The sequence below is a fragment of the Apteryx mantelli genome, chromosome 3 (assembly GCF_036417845.1).
Source record: "Apteryx mantelli isolate bAptMan1 chromosome 3, bAptMan1.hap1, whole genome shotgun sequence".
Lineage (NCBI taxonomy): Eukaryota > Metazoa > Chordata > Aves > Apterygiformes > Apterygidae > Apteryx > Apteryx mantelli.
The window spans coordinates 103,728,871-103,745,201 of NC_089980.1; the positions used below are offsets into that span (position 1 = coordinate 103,728,871).

Here is a 16,331-nt window from a genome sequence, read left to right on the forward strand (position 1 = left end):
AGCATTACCGCATGCATGTTTATTGTTAGTAGATCAGACAGAACTGATAAATCAAATGTTCACAAATCTTTAACAGGCAAAATCATGCAAGAGTGCATGAATGATCCTGAGGAAACAGCTTGTGTTGAATTTAACAACAATACCATGTGTATGACTGAAATTTGGCTATCAAAAAAAGTGCAAACCCATTTGGGAAAATAAAGGAAATAATGTCCATATAAAAAAGTTACTAAGGAAGTGAGACTGACCAGCAATGATACAAAAAATACATTAAAATTTTGAAAACCCAAATTTAACCTATAACAAATATATACCTATATGTTAAATAATTCACACAGATAACAGATATGTTCAGCTTCCTTTACAGATCACTTCAATCTTTCGATGTTTTTTGTTGCTGTTGAAGCTGTGTTGCACTGTTGGCTTGAAAGTTTGAGTCAAAATTTTAGTAGATGAATCTGTATTATCAAATTCTTTTTTTTAATTCCAAACTCTCCTTTGATGAGAAATTCAACAGACTAGTCTTAATTTTAAACTACATTTATTCAGGCTGGATTTAAACAAATTGTGATGACAAAAGACCTTATGATTTTTTGGGGAAAGGGTATAAGATCACTAGAGACTTAGGGCTATGAGGGGAAGAGGGTTAGTTGCTCTTGAATGTATTTTGGGAGGGACTTAAATATTCCAGAACCAGATCAAATACAAGAGTTATACTTCTACTTTACAGATGTGCCTGTTGTACCCATACATATTACTGTCATGACAGTCTTTCTAGTTTACTCACAAAATTAAGAATGTGGATTGATCTAAGACAGAATTCTAAACATCTTAATATATTCCTCATTTTCTGTATTGGAAGCAGATCAAAGGGATCTGACTTTTGTCTATATTTTTGTGATCAGATCTTTCAATTACCTTGAATCCCAGAAGCTGGATTTGTACCAGCAGATACGCTTCACCTAGAGCTGCCAGTCTTGCTTCCAGTGGATAAAAATGTGTTTTTTATTTTTCATGTATATGGTTAGAAAGAGGGAGGGAGTGCCACAAGAGACATGATAAACACTGATAACCTCCTGCTCAGTTCTCACAGACAAATACTTTAATATCTACTTTGCATATAATCTTCATGTTTCCTTAAATTTGTGATGCTTCATTTTGGAAGGGACAGCCTAATTTCCATCATCAAAATATAGTTCTGGCTAGAGCAAAAATACCCCTCCTTATATCCCCTGGATGCCCACAATTTGACAAGAAATAAGCCAGAGTCACTAACTAGTTTCAATAATGAAATGATCATATAAATAAGGCATATTGCTAAAACTACTGCTGTTCTGAATTATCGCAATTTAATCCATCATTACCATATTAAGGTAAAATTACCCCCCAAATCCTTGAGTAGATGTGATAAATTAGTTCATCATTTTCTCAACTTGTTTATGTGAATTAATTTTAATTAGTTATAAGGAAAGGATGTAATTAGAGGAATTCAAGACTGGCTTATATACTGATACATTGAGAATTCTTATTCTTAAAGAGATGAAACTTCTACACAGATAAGAGAACATATTTTGATGCCATCTGAAGTGAAATTTTCAAGGCTATTAGTGTTCATCAGTAGTATGTGCTTTGTCTGGGAAGGGAACACTAAATGAATTATTGGAAGTAACACATACATTCAAAATGCCATGAAAGTTGAAAACATTTAAAGAATTATAGATTGGTGGGCCAGATCCAAAAAGGACTTTAGTCATGTTCTAGGTGCAGAGGTGAACACTGAAGCCCAAAAGGCAATTCAGAAAGTCTCCCACTCAGTTGCTGTTTAACTTAAACACTTTCCTTTTTACTTCAACCCCCTTTGGACAACAGTATCCATTCACCTGTCCATAGCAACTGGATGGGGGGTGCTAAATCCAAAAGGAATTGAGAACCCAGATGGAACAAAGTGGAAATCATCTCACAGGTCCTGCAGTTGCTTGCATTTTGAAAATGCGGTTATAAAAACAATGCACAATATCCCAGCTTCCCTTACAACAGACATATCATGGTCTTGTTCAGAAGGTAGGATATCTGTATGACTTCTGCTCATGCATTTTATATTAAACCAATGGCTACAGGATAATTCTACAACAACTGAATAATAAGGAGAAGGAGGAAAGAATCCCGAAAGCAAAACTCAGAGAAAAGGTTGCCCAGTTCCCAGTAAAGACCAAAACCACTACATTATATCTCCCTTATACTCCTCCTGGCCCCATTAAAACTTTATTTTTTGCTACATAACAGCTCAGCTCCAGAAGGGAATGAGGGAGATCACCTCTGACAGATTAGCCAATAGCTTGTTGCTAAGGGAAATATACTGGAGATAAAACACTGAATAGAGTATAGAAACGAAGCAGAACACAGCTGCTATATATAAAGCAAGTGTTGGTACCATACCCTTCCTTTTCTTCTAGCCTCTGCGTTTTTAGAGAACCATTCTACTCACTAAGCCACCGGATAAGATTTTGAAAGAAGAAATCTCTCTCACAGTCCTGATTCAGGCATGTAACCTTGAGATGGAGCAGGAATGGAGAAAGAGTCTGTTGCTATTAGCCACTCTGCCTGTGTTTTTTTGGATTGTCCTGCTTTCCCCATGGACTGCAAAAGTTGTCTAGGAACATGATTTGGGGTTTTAGGTGCCTTAGCTAAGGTAGCAAACCAAAAATGTTGCAGCACCTGATTTGAAGGCATCTAAATCCTTCATTGGATCTGGCCCAGATGCGTTGAGAAGAACTCTTGCTGGAATTGCAGCAACTCTATCAATAATAAGTCCATGAGATTGAAAAATTTACCTGCAGCCCATGGTTGTGCCTGCTTTTCCTCTCACAATTCCCCTATAGTTCTCTTTTCTAGCCATCCTAAGCTGGAATAGTCCAGCTAAAATAAAACTGCTGAATGAGAAAAGGATGCAGAAAACAATTGGAGAAGACAGGGTTTGAAGGTCAGCTTTACAACAAGCAGAAGAAAGGAGAAAATGAGGAAAAGCATGAGATTCAGGTATTGAGAAAGGAATTGTTCAGCACAATGAATATACTTCTGTGAAAGCAATTACTATCTTAACAATATTTTAAAAGGAGAAGTACAGTGGTTAGGTTAGCTGTCGAATTTTGAGAATGGCAAACTGTAGTCCAGTTGATGCATCTCCTACAGCACACAATTAAGACAGGATGGAAGAACACTTTTTGTCACATACAGAATCCCTCAGAGGCCACAGAAGCCAGATTTAGACCAGGAGTTTAGACCTTCAGAATAAAGGTTTCCTTGTGTCCTTGCAAAATTACAACTTCTGAATTACTGCATAATCTCTACAAGAACTATTTTCAAATGTCTTTTTGACAGAAATGGGTAGCATTTAACTTGAATACACTGATTTCTTACGCTTCAAAGAATTTTCTTTGTATGAATCTCAAGTTACCACTAGTTCTCCCATCCTTAGGTTCTACTTATTTCAGATAACTTATGAGTGGCATATTTTAGAAGAAAATGGATTCTTTGCTGTACTGTCTTACCTTGAATTTGTTTCCCACACTGATGAAACTAAGTTTTCCTGCTTTTTGTTTGGGATCCTTGTTGTTGTTAGTGTTAGATTCAAACAGCTGTCGAACGAACTTGTCCTTGGACTCGCATATAAGAGATTCAAGGGACATGTGCAAAGCATCATTATTTTTCTCCACAAACTGCGTCTGAAAAGACAACCCAAGAAATAATAGCACATTTGTTTCACAACCCTAAGTAGTTATGTCTTAAAGAAAATTGAAAGAAAAACAAAATTACATGCTTAACTCAAAATCAGCTAGAATTGTGGAATAAATATTTGTATATTATTTCAAATGACTTTTCAGCAGGACACGCAAAACACTAATGACAACAGAGAGAAAAGATATTTTTAAATTTGAAGGATGTTGATGGAATCATGAGACTCAAGGCAAGGTCTAGTGCCTTTTAAGAAATCAGTTGTGCTTTTGCCAATGATTATACTCCCCATCTCCGCTTCCAGCTCTCAACACCTCGTCACTTGGGAGTTCTGGGAAGCTTAATTCTTCATCACTCATAAAATCATTTAAGATTTGCTGTGAAACAAGAACTAGCCTGCACACTAACTGGTGCATCTAGAGTTTTGGCAAATGAAATGAAAAATGAACAGTTATTTCAGTAGTACTGTTATATTATGACTGTTTAAGGACAGCTGGTATAATAAAAGATATTATCCCCTTCCTACAAACCATACCTCTCTGGTTTATTTAAATCAGCTAACTTTTAAAAAGTCAGTAGCAAAGCATTAAACTGAACTCCAGAGATCAAGAAACCTATATCCAATTTCACGCAACAAAATTCTTAATAGTTTTTGGTGCAACTTTCATAGTGATTTGGGCATCTATGAACATTTATGAAATTAATTTGAACAAGAAAAATACAAATTTGCCAATACATCCCATAAAAAGCTTCAGTGCTGATAGGAATGAAAGAACAAAGGCCTACAAAATTTACTTGGACTGTGAGAACACAAGACTGGAATACGAATGCAGCCACGTGAGCGTCCTCACCACAAAGCAGATTGTGAGAGTTGTCACGACAACAAATGCAGTGACAGAGAAGGAGAAAGAAAGAACTGGTAAGGTACAAGGCAGCTGCGGTCCAGAAATTGTTCAGCCTAAGCTAAGTAAGTCACGCTGAGGGGCAGGATAAATTAACTGAAGCATATTAGTATAGCTTCTGGATCAAAGCTGCCTCATATCTGATTGGTTCTGAGAGCAGAGCTTGTGCGCGCATCTCTGACTCTTGTCAGGTATCGTGAAGGCATTATTGATGTATCCTGATGAGGTACACAGTTTAACACAGAGCACTTAGAACAATTCTTCTAATGCTTCTTTCTAATTGTAAGTCTTCTAATTGTATTTATTATTTTGATATTGACTCGTGTTACCTCAAAAATCACTTAGGCAGCACACAGACCTCAATTTTAACTGTAAAATGATGTACACAGTGTACCTACTTCAAAACAGCATAGGAACCATTATCATTCTTAGAGTATTTTGAAGAAAGTAAGAAAGTACTGTGAAAGTCCCCATTTTCAAATGATAAAAACCAGCTTTGGAAATAGCTTGTCTTTTACACACTGGAGTTAGAGACGAGAACAACAAAGCATTAGGGACCTTCCCCCCTCCCCCCAACTCTTATTTTCAGCTATTCATATTTAATGCATAATTTTTAAAAAATTGTTTTAGTTACTGGTTTAGGACATTTCAATGTTTTCGTATGATGAATAGTCATATAAAAGTGCAAGAATCCAGAACGTATTTCAGGGTGACAATTTCAGATATTTCATATCCTTACATGAATAATTCTATTGTAAGCAGCAATGGAAAATACTAAAAAAAAAAAAAAAGTGATTTTTTAACATAAAAATAAACAGTTGTGGAGAAGTATGCTTCTGAAAGTTACTGTTAAGTGCAACACTTACATCATATGGTGCACTCCTTTCCCCAAGATGCAAACTTCTGTTGACATAAGATTTTGCAGCAGACCATGAAATCAATATATTTAATATTGACACCATTACCTAAATATAGATTTGTAACAAGCACTTGTATAAGATACGTCTCAACAGAACAGTCTGTAATTTGAGAAGTTAAAGTAAAATGTCAGTTCTGTCATGAATCACAAAATTTAGATTCAAAGCTAAAATACAAATCATCTCTTGAATTTCTCTTTGGATGAAAAAGTACTTTATTTGTAGCCTCTAAACTCAAAAAATAAGATACTATAAAGCATAATAAAATTAGCTGACTTGATTTTGTTGTTAAGTAAAATTACCGTCTCATAGCATACTGCTCCTGCAAAATGCCGGATAATAAAGCCTTCATCATCTCTGATATTTCTGTGAACAGCCAATTTAGACTTTCTCGGAATCTGTAATTAAAAAGTAAAATTACAAAGAAGAATTACATTGAACAGTGAGGAGAAGTTACTGCTGGGACAACACCATGTTTCTGCCAGGAGTACTAGGTGTTAAAAATGACACTTCTTGCTGTATAATTGTGATGACCACCACCATTTCAGTTCAAAACAAGATATTAAAAACAAAAACAAACACTATTTTCATTCCCATTCATACCCTTAGGTACCTCAAATCTGAATGAGCCTCAAATTCAAAATAAAACTCACCAAGACTGCTGAGACCAGATGGTTGAATCTCCCCCCATTTATTCAATAATTTTTATTCCATTCATTCCCTAGCTGACTACAGGCTGATGCATAATGTTGTCATAGGATTTGGGAATAGAAGTTTAAAATACAGGTTTGGATGGTATCTTTACCATCTTTATCTTTAAAAGGCAACCAGCTAGCTGATCATACATATACTGGGAAGAATGTTTCATTGCACAGGAATCTAGTTAAGCAGCTTAGGTGGAAATTTATGAAAGGTAAAAGTGGATAACAACTTTTATTTTGGCTCCCTTTGTTTGCATTTTTTCAGCAGGGAATTAACATTCATATATTTTTGCAATTCAGCAGAAGTCATGTACATAAATAGCCATGGTTTGCATCAGTCTTCCACAGAGTGCTGTACGTTAAAGAACTAACAACACAAAAGTTTTCCTGGTGTGTTCCTCATTTTCATCTGAAGTGCCAGCTAGACACTTCATGCCAGTTAGATATTCTCCAAAACAAGCAATACTGGAAAGGAACAACAAAATAGTTCATTCGATACAAAATAATCTAAATTGTGGTTTTATTTTCTTTATGCATTATGTGCTAATAAACATCAAGTACAGATGAAGACAGACGACAGCACTTTCAGCAGGATATTAGAATGTCTACAAGACTTAACAAGCCTTCAGTGAACTTTTCAACAAACCTTATGTCTAAACTTGTTCTTGACAAAACAATACAAATTGTGGAAACTGATGCAATTTGGGATATCTTAGAAAAGGTTTTCATTAAATTGAAGTGTTACTATCAAATGTTCCGAGAACTCATTTTTATTAGAACAACACAGACAACATAAATAAACTTACAGAGAGTCTGAAATGGTCCTTGTGTTTTTGGTGCACAACTGAAGTAAAATGCTGGTCACTTGGTTGGGGAAGACGATTTTCTTCATCCAAAATATCCAGTACACCTATTAATTTTGCTTCAATCAAATCTATTTGTAAAAGCAAAACAAAACAAAAAAACAATGTTTACAAAAATTCAATTAATAATCACATATCAGATCATGAACATCACAAGTTTAAAATGCTACTGAACTGGTTTTGTGTAATTGTATCCAGGTGAAGCTGTTAGCATAAGGAACAAAGTCACCGTAAACTACTTTTACCTACTGGAATTGCTGATTTAATCAATATTCTATACACATTATCAGAAGTTCCAACTTTAACACAAGAAACACAAATACTGAACCTTTTGGGTCCTTTCATGGCCAGTCATCTAACTCCCAAAAGATGCCTAAATGTTTTTGTGGTATGGGCATAGGTCTTTATGGGATAATTGCTTATACTGATTTTTTTTTTTTAAGCTTTTCATCCATGTTTTGCCACATGTTGAATCTAAAAGCACAAAAAGGCTCATACTTTCTTTCACAGCAGGACCCAAGGGAAAAAACAAAAGGCATTTTATTTTAAGAAAGATGGATCAGACCTGAGCATAATGTGCTAATTTCAAAACTTTTTACAAGAGTATTGTTTTGATTTTTCACGTACAAACACAAAAGCACTTGAAAGCTGACACAGAAATTTATGCTCTGGAAATTATCAGACACATATGCATTTTGCAGCTTTTAAAGACTTTGCCATATCACCTAAGAAGTTGTTCTTTAAGAGGAATTTTTATTACCCATTTTTTTATGAGGAAAGGAAAAAATGACTAATATTTGTACTGCAGCAGTGTCTATGAGCTCATATAATAGATCTTATAATATGAGGCTATAAAACACAAGACAACACTGATCCAAAGAATTTATGCTTATAAAATTGGAATAATTCATTTTATTGATATATTTTATGCATATAGTGTATATTAAATGATATTATGATGAATAAAATAAATATAAAATGAATTTAGCTTCAGAGATTATTTCTATTTCATCAAAACATGCTAATTACTATCTTTAAAATTCTTCCATAGCATTAAAAAAATTTTCATGTCAACATAATACACCTCTCTCTAGAGACGGTTAACACTTTTATGTGTTCACTGCTATTGCTGGTCTGGCCCAACACCTTAAATAAAAAAGAAAAAAAAAATCTGTGGAAAACAACATTTTCATTTCTCACTCGCTCCAAGAGGAAGTAGAAAATCATTTTTTCCTAACTATGCAAAAAGAGAATTAAGGCACAAATGGTGGGGTGAAGTTAGGCAAGAATTTTATTAGCTTATCTAGGAATAAGTCATACTACGTAGAAATGTGTGAAATCTGTAGTGCAGTGTCGTATGTTGGCTAGAATAGCAAAAGGGGTCATGACTGGGTGACAGAGCATCTCTGCTGCCACTGTTCTTAGGTCAACTGCCCAAACCACTTCTGTGGCTAGTGGATGACTCTGTGGCAACAATTTCAACAACCTGAAAGAGGGCAAAAAACAAATCATGACCCATTTTCCTCCTAAGAGTAAGACCTATTTTTTCAAACAGGCATCAGAGAAAATGCTTTTGGTTCTCAGATATGTTTCAAAACAAACACGCATGAGAGAAAAAAGTTTTGTTTTATTTTTGTTTTTTTAAATGGGAACATGACAGTCTCTGAGCTATCACAATATTTTGGGGAATAGGGTCATACAGCCATTATCAAACCACCAGATGAGATACAGTTTGCATTCATAAAAGTCACATATTTACTGTTGCTACGCTTTTGTTCCCTCCTCCAGGCGCCTTCCTACTGCTTTTTCTCAAGATGGCCAATAGTTTTGCTTGACACATGTTGTCTTTAGTTAACTCAAAGGTAGTAACTGCACAGTCCTACCTGACAAAGCGAAAACTTCTTGAGCAGAGCTACAGAAACTCAGAAGAACCTGACATTTTGCAACAGATGTTGCACTCTCTCACTGTGAGTCCTCTACGCAGAATTACACCAGCTACTACAGGCAAACTGCTGTAAATGTGAAAGCACAATCCGTTCTGTTCACAATACAGCAAGTGGAGAACACAAGCTGAGAGTAGAAAAAAAAATCGTAAGCCTTTGATATATCAATCTGTGCAAATCTAAAACCAACAGTAAAACCTACAACCTTTTGTCTATACTTTTTTCCCCCCCTTTACTGATTGTCTCAAGTGTGTGTGTGCGTGGGGGGTGGGACTGCAATTCATGGGATTTTTCCCTGCCGAGACATCCTCAAACCCTTCTTTGCTTTTAATCGTTTCACACCACACACACACACACAAAAAAACCCACTTTATTTATCCTATTTTGTGTGTTTTGATTAGTTTTCTTGGAAAATCCAAAAGAAATTCACAAGTCCCAACTGCAGTTACTACACACTGTAGGACAACATGGCTCCATTACCAACTGAAACTGTAACATTACAAATTTACACACACACACAAAGATGCAATATTCAGAACTTTGCTTTGGGATATAACAAGATCCCAATCTTGCGACTGCAAGTAAAAACAACCTCAAACAAACATATATACAAGAATAAGGTCTAAGGAAGAATTCACAAGGCTGCAACGGTCATTAGAAGCATAAAATTGCTAGTGCTACCTATGTTTCGTCTACTCTACTTTAAAGTTTGCACTCCCTGATATTAACAAACAGTTTGATATTTCAAGAAGTACATACCTATACAGTCCTGATTATCTACATAGTGCACTTCATTAACCCCCAGGCCTTCTTTCTGGTAAAGTTCTTGTTCCTGAACAAAAATGAATAATAATTGTGAAACAGAAAACACCACTCTCCATATGTTTTTTTTTTATCCACCAGAAAGGTTTTTTTTTCTTACTAAATATGAAGACATCATTGTTATATACAGCATGAATAAATATGTATTTTAAATTTCTCTGACACAGCTTATTATATTCCAGCTTCAATTCCTTAATTATATGCTCAATGAAAACACAGATGTAGATGTTCCTAACAGTTTTTCGATGCCTGATGTTAATGAAACATATCTGGAGTAGGACTTCTTGTTTGAATATGATTTAAAAAAAAGAAAAAGAAAAGAAAGAGACAGTGTGAACATGTGTGTGTGTGTGTGTGTGCGCGTGCACACACAAGAGAGTAAGTTTTGGTTGTCAAAAGGTCATACTCTTTTCTAGCTTAACCTGATCTCACACAGCAAAAAGACACAATTTGTCGACTGAAATTTTTAACCTGAGCAGAAAGAGCAATCTTACAGAAAATGCTATTTTACTAAAAAAAAAAAATAAAAAAAATAAAAAAAAAATCAACACCCTCAGATATAACAAAATATAACATACCTCTTTCAGAATCCTTTCATTAAAAAACTGCTGCAGCTTTTCATTACAGTAGTTAATGCAGAATTGTTCAAAACTGTTGTGTTCAAAGTATTCTGAAAAACAGAAGTTAAAACTTCTGTGATAAACCAGTGTTCCAAGAGTTTATATTACACAGTAAGTGCGAAAAGCTTCAGAGTGTAAATATTTAAAGGTGTGCTCAGATCCATGTGTTTCATTCAATAAATAAAAGCTTTTACAAATTTTCAAGTTGCATATAAGAGAGTCTTGTAAAAACACTGAGGTAGATCCATATCTCTTAACACAACAACAGTCAGTTACATCTGTTAGCAAATCTAACCGAGATGCTACCATAAAATGACACTGTGTCAATATACACAGTCATGCATCCGTGTTATGACAGGCTGGCACTTGACATCATAGCCCTAAGGACCCCAAAACCAAAGGTTCTCTTTTTACCGTTCTTGGACTACCTTCCTTAGCAGGGTTTCAGCACACGAGCAAACATGCCCTACTGTGAATCTTAAGGAGCCTAAGACTCCACCAGCTTTATGGGAATCATCAATGCCCACCACTTCCAGGAAGCAACCAGAAACCTGCAGTCCAGCTCTCTTACAGAAACATCCCCCAGGAATTTTAATTCAAAGACTTCGTTTGCTTGTCAATCAGTACGTGGAGATCTTCTTAGGACTGAATGAAAACAGTGTGCACATTCAACACCTTTCCTAATTTTACTAGGTGGCCACAGTAAGATTCTATGCAAAGAAAGTAGGCGTAAGCACTTCAGCCCCGCTTTTTTTAATCAACACAACATCAAGAAACAGATTCCTCAGAGTACTGAGTAACAGCTGCTACTGTTAAAACGAGTAGCAAACTTCTAGTGCTTCAAAACAGTATAGGAATGACCACAGGAGAAAAAGTAGCATCTGTCCAGGCACTGCAGGAATCACAAATCTTTACAGAGATGTCTAGTTTCATACTAACACTTCTGACTGCTAGGTCAGCAGCAGAAGCTCCAGACCTCCTCTGCATTCCCATATCTCAGGAAAAACAAGGCACTGTCTGCTCTCTGGATATCCTCCTCAGTACACATATCCCATCTCATGTACCACCACCAAAAACAAAACCCTACCACATTCTGTTTTAAAATTTATCACTGAATCTTTGGTGGCAATAATATTCAACTAGAAAAAAAGAATTTTTTGAAGTATACTTACCAAAACCAGCTATATCTAAAACGCCAATGAAGAAAGAAGAAGTCTCAAATGGAAAACACTGGTTTACCCTGTTTACTACATGGTCAAAGAGATGACTATACACCGTTTTAGCCAAGGCATCACGAGCGTTGTTTGCTTGTTCCACTTTCAAGGGTACCCTATAGAACAAAAATACAGATGTTAAGTTTCAAAATTCCTCACTCTAAAATACTTGAGATTAGGCCCTAAACTTAAAAAGAGCCTCTCCCATTCTTGTGAATTAGGACACAAAAACCTGAGCTCTGGACCCAGGTAGAAGTCTAATGTGGCAAGACTGTTTAACTACTCTACCTGTAAAAAGTAAGAATAATGTTTCACTATTCTCCCTAGCAGTGAGATGCAGATTATAGATCTAATAAACATGAATGAAATATCAGAACTATGTTGATGACAGACAGACAAAGACATCTAAAATACACATAGTCCCATCTACAAAAATATTTCAACGTTAGTTATGATCTGCCTAATTACAATAAAAGCTTAACAAATACAATAAAATTTCAGTTTTGCTCTGACAACCTTGACCTTATGTATTCATAAGGGCTATAACTGAAACTATAGGGCTGCAAATTAACTGGTAACAGAAATAAGAAAGTGAAGATAAGGAGTATGTGTTCTGATGGTGAAAGCTAGATGCAACCTCAAAATAAGGATTCTTTTTATTCACTAGAAAAAGAGGTCTTTTAACAGCTGAGAATTTATCCTTTTTTTCCCCTCTTGACTTATAAACTTTTACTCTGCACTGGGCCTATTTATTATAAGTTTATATCCCAGTTTAGCATTTATCTTTGTTAGCTGTTTTTAAAACCTGAGTCAAAGTGTCAAAGGTTATGAAATGCATGACAAAACTGTAGGAATACCAGGCAAATATAAACATATATTTTAGCTATATAAATTATAATATAAATTTAGCTATTTCATGAAGTCACTATGGAAGGAACATGTTTAGAATGCATATATTTAAAAGCACATCTAACTAGCCCATTTCCTGGATAAATATGTTCTGCATGACTTTTTTTTTTTCCTTTTTTTTTTTTTTTAAATAGGGTTGAGTTTTACAAAAAGAGTACCAAAAAAGTTATACTATATACAGCTCAGGAAGTACCTCTAAAAGTCCGCAGAATAAGACAACTCATTCATGGATAAAGTTTTAAGGAACTAGTTGAAAAAACAGCATGAGAGAAGCATGAGAAATGAGACTCCCAACAAAAATGAACTTTGAGCTTTATAAAATGATCACAAATTGCACTTAGATCTTTATCAAATTGCCAAAGAATTCAAAAGCAAAATTCCCAGCAACCTCCACAGAACAGAATCTGATCAAAGATCAAAACTCTCCAAAGGATTTTTAGATGTCAGTGAAAAACATCAAAGCAAAGAGAGAAAAAATTAAACGGAAACACTGACAGCCCCTTGATCAGACATTATCAAAATTTTACACACAGAAAGAAGGTCTATAATTTAAGTTTCTTACCAGAACAACCATGGGTACACAAAGGCATTGCACAACACTGTATCATGATATACAGATATATCCAATGTTTAAGTAAATCAAAAAAAGAAAATTTAGGGAGACAGCCTTTACTAAACAAACTAATATAATTTGCAGAAAGGGACAGGGGGAATGTCAAGATTTTTAATCACACCAGTCCTCTTATGCCATGAAAAATCCTGGATGATGGTTTCAGCTGTATGCTGAAAGCTCTCCTGTTTTGTCTAAATACATCAATCAGTTGGCTTAAAAGAAATCACTTCTCCCCATATAACATCCTGTATTACTTCTCCTTATGTTACCTGCCCCTCATATCCTTCGACCACCACAGCTACAGTAACAATTAGTATTCGATCAAAGGACAGACTGCTCTGGTAAGGTGCTGGATAATCAAGTACAGAACCTTTCTAATATGCAAGAACCTACCTTTAAAAAGTCACTCTTATCTAAACTGTTTGGTAACCCCAACCTAAGAGGTTTAAGATGTCACAGTTGCGGAACTGCTCTGTCGCCCCCTCCAGGTTGTTTTCTTTACACCGGAGTAGCAAGAACTGGCAGGTCACGTAAGGAAAACCAACACTACACAGTTTACCCGCATTGCACCGTTTCCTTGACTTCCCAGGGTTCACAAGCACTAAACTCACTCACAATTGCTATTTCTGTAATTTTCAAAGATGACACTTCTGAAGCAGAAACCTGAGACTGTTGGAGATCACTTTCTATTGAGACTGGTAAGTCAGGAAACTAGAGACTCCAGTCACTAAGGACACCTGCAGCTACATTACATTAGATAGTAATTAGCTTTAACACCATCTCGTCTTCCACTAAGTATCTGTTGATTTATCTTAGGGTAACAAGTACCAACAGAAATCTTATAAACAGAAGGAAGGTACCTTTACGTTCTGATATGTTTAAGAGATCAGAATGCTAATTCCCACATCAGCTGCAGACGTATTATATAACACAATATGACAAAATCATTTATGCTTTCTATTGTTTTTAAGTCCGTTAAACAACATGGGAAACAGTTATACTTCTAGAGCATATAGTTACAAAATAGCTCTATTCTACAAAAAATAAACTGTACCAGTATTATGTAGAGTTCCAGAGAAGGCACAAAACCCTATTATTAATATGAATTATCACAGTATTCAACAGAAACACACGGAAAGAAAGAAAACCTAACAGAATCACAGAATCGCTGAGGTTGGAAGGGACCTCTGGAGATCGTCTAGTCCAACCCCCCGATCAAGCAGGGTCACCTAGAGCACATTGCACAGGATTGCATCCAGGCGCGTTTTGAACATCTCCAGAGAAAGAGACTCCACAACCTCTCTGGGCAACCTGTTCCAGCGCTCTGGCACCCTCACCGTGAAAAAGTTTTTCCTCATGTCCAGATGGAACTGTCTGTGTTTCAGTTTGTGCCCGTTGCCTCGCGTCCTGTCGCTCGGCACCACTGAAAAGAGTCTGGTCCCATCCTCTCGACACCCTCCCTTCAGATACTTGTACACGTTGATAAGATCTCCTCTCAGCCTTCTCTTCTCCAGGCTAAACAGGTCCAGCACTCTCAGTCTTTCCTCATAAGAGAGATGCTCCAGTCCCCTCATCATCTTTGTGGCCCTTCACTGGACTTGCTCCAGTAGTGCCACATCCCTCTTGTACTGGGGAGCCCAGAACTGGACGCAGTACTCCAGATGGGGCCTCAGCAGGGCTGAGTAGAGGGGGAGGATCACCTCCCTCAACCTGCTGGCAACACTCTTCCTGATGCACCCCAGGACACCACTGGCCTTCTTGGCCACAAGGGCACATTACTGCCTCATGCTTAACTTGGTGTTCACCAGCACTCCCAGGTCCTTCTCCACAGAGCTGCTTTCCAGCAGGTCAGCCCCCAGCCTGTACTGGTGCATGGGGTTATTCCTCCCCAGGTGCAGGACCCTGCACTTGCCTTTGTTGAACTTCAGGAGGTTCCTCTCTGCCCACCTCTCCAGCCTGTCCAGGTCTCTCTGAATGGCAGCACAGCCCTCTGGTGTATCAGCCACTCCTCCCGGTTTGGTATCGTCAGCAAACTTGCTGAGGGTGCACTCTGTGTCTTCATCCAGGTCATTGATGAAGAAGTTGAACAAGACTGGACCCAGGACTGACCCCTGGGGGACACCGCTAGCTACAGGCCTCCAACTAGACTCTGCGCCACTGAGCACAACCCTCTGAGCTCTGCCATTCAGCCAGTTCTCAATCCACCTCACTGTCCACTCATCTAAACCACACTTCCTGAGCTTGTCTATGAGGATGTTATGGGAGACAGTGTCAAAAGCCTTGCTGAAGTCAAGGTAGACAACATCCACTGCTCTCCCCTCATCTACCCAGCCAGTCATTCCATCAGAGAAGGCTATCAGATTGGTTAAGCATGATTTTCCCTTCGTGAAGCCATGCTGACTACTCCTGATCACCTTCTTGTCCTCCACATGCTTGGAGATGGCCTCCAGGATGAGCTGCTCCATCACCTTTCCAGGGATGGAGGTGAGGCTGACTGGCCTGTAGTTCCCTGGGTCCTCCTTCTTGCCCTTTTTGAAGACTGGGGTGACATTGGCTTTCTTCCAGTCCTCAGGCACCTCTCCTGTTCTCCATGACCTTTCAAAGATGATGGAGAGTGGCTTAGCAATGACATCCACCAGCTCCCTCAGCACTCGTGGGTGCATCCCATCAGGGCCCATGGATTTGTGGGTGTCAAGTTTGCTTAAATGATCTCTAACCCCACTCCTCCTCCACCAAGGGAAAGTCTTCCTCTCTCCAGTCTTTCTCTCTTGCCTCCAGGGTCTGGGGTTCCTGAGGGCTGGCCTGAGCAGTAAAGACTGAAGCAGAGAAGGCATTCAGTAACTCTGCCTTCTCTGTATCCTTCATCACCAGGGCACCCACCCCATTCAGCAAAGGGCCCACGCTTTCCCTAGTCTTCCTCTTGCTACTGATGTATTTGAAGAAGCCCTTCTTGCTGTCCTTGACATCTCTCGCCAGATTTAATTCCAAACGGGCCTTAGCCTTCCTCGTCACATCCCTGCATACTCTGACAAGGTTCCTATATTCCTCCCAAGTGGCCCGTCCCCCTTTCCACTTTCTGTATACTTCCTTCTTCT

General features: G+C 37.6%; 1 protein-coding gene across 1 annotated transcript in view; it reads right to left on the bottom strand.

The window, feature by feature from the left end:
- The window catches only part of MYO6 (myosin VI), a 130,562-nt gene that overhangs the window by 33,290 nt on the left and 80,941 nt on the right, over positions 1 to 16,331 (bottom strand). Inside the window, exons 13-18 of the mRNA XM_067294094.1 lie at positions 11,673 to 11,830; positions 10,459 to 10,550; positions 9,818 to 9,890; positions 7,059 to 7,186; positions 5,854 to 5,949; positions 3,549 to 3,722 (exon numbers count right to left, since the gene is read on the bottom strand). Coding sequence (XP_067150195.1) covers positions 3,549 to 3,722; positions 5,854 to 5,949; positions 7,059 to 7,186; positions 9,818 to 9,890; positions 10,459 to 10,550; positions 11,673 to 11,830 — 721 coding nt within the window. The remainder of the gene's footprint in view (positions 1 to 3,548; positions 3,723 to 5,853; positions 5,950 to 7,058; positions 7,187 to 9,817; positions 9,891 to 10,458; positions 10,551 to 11,672; positions 11,831 to 16,331) is intronic.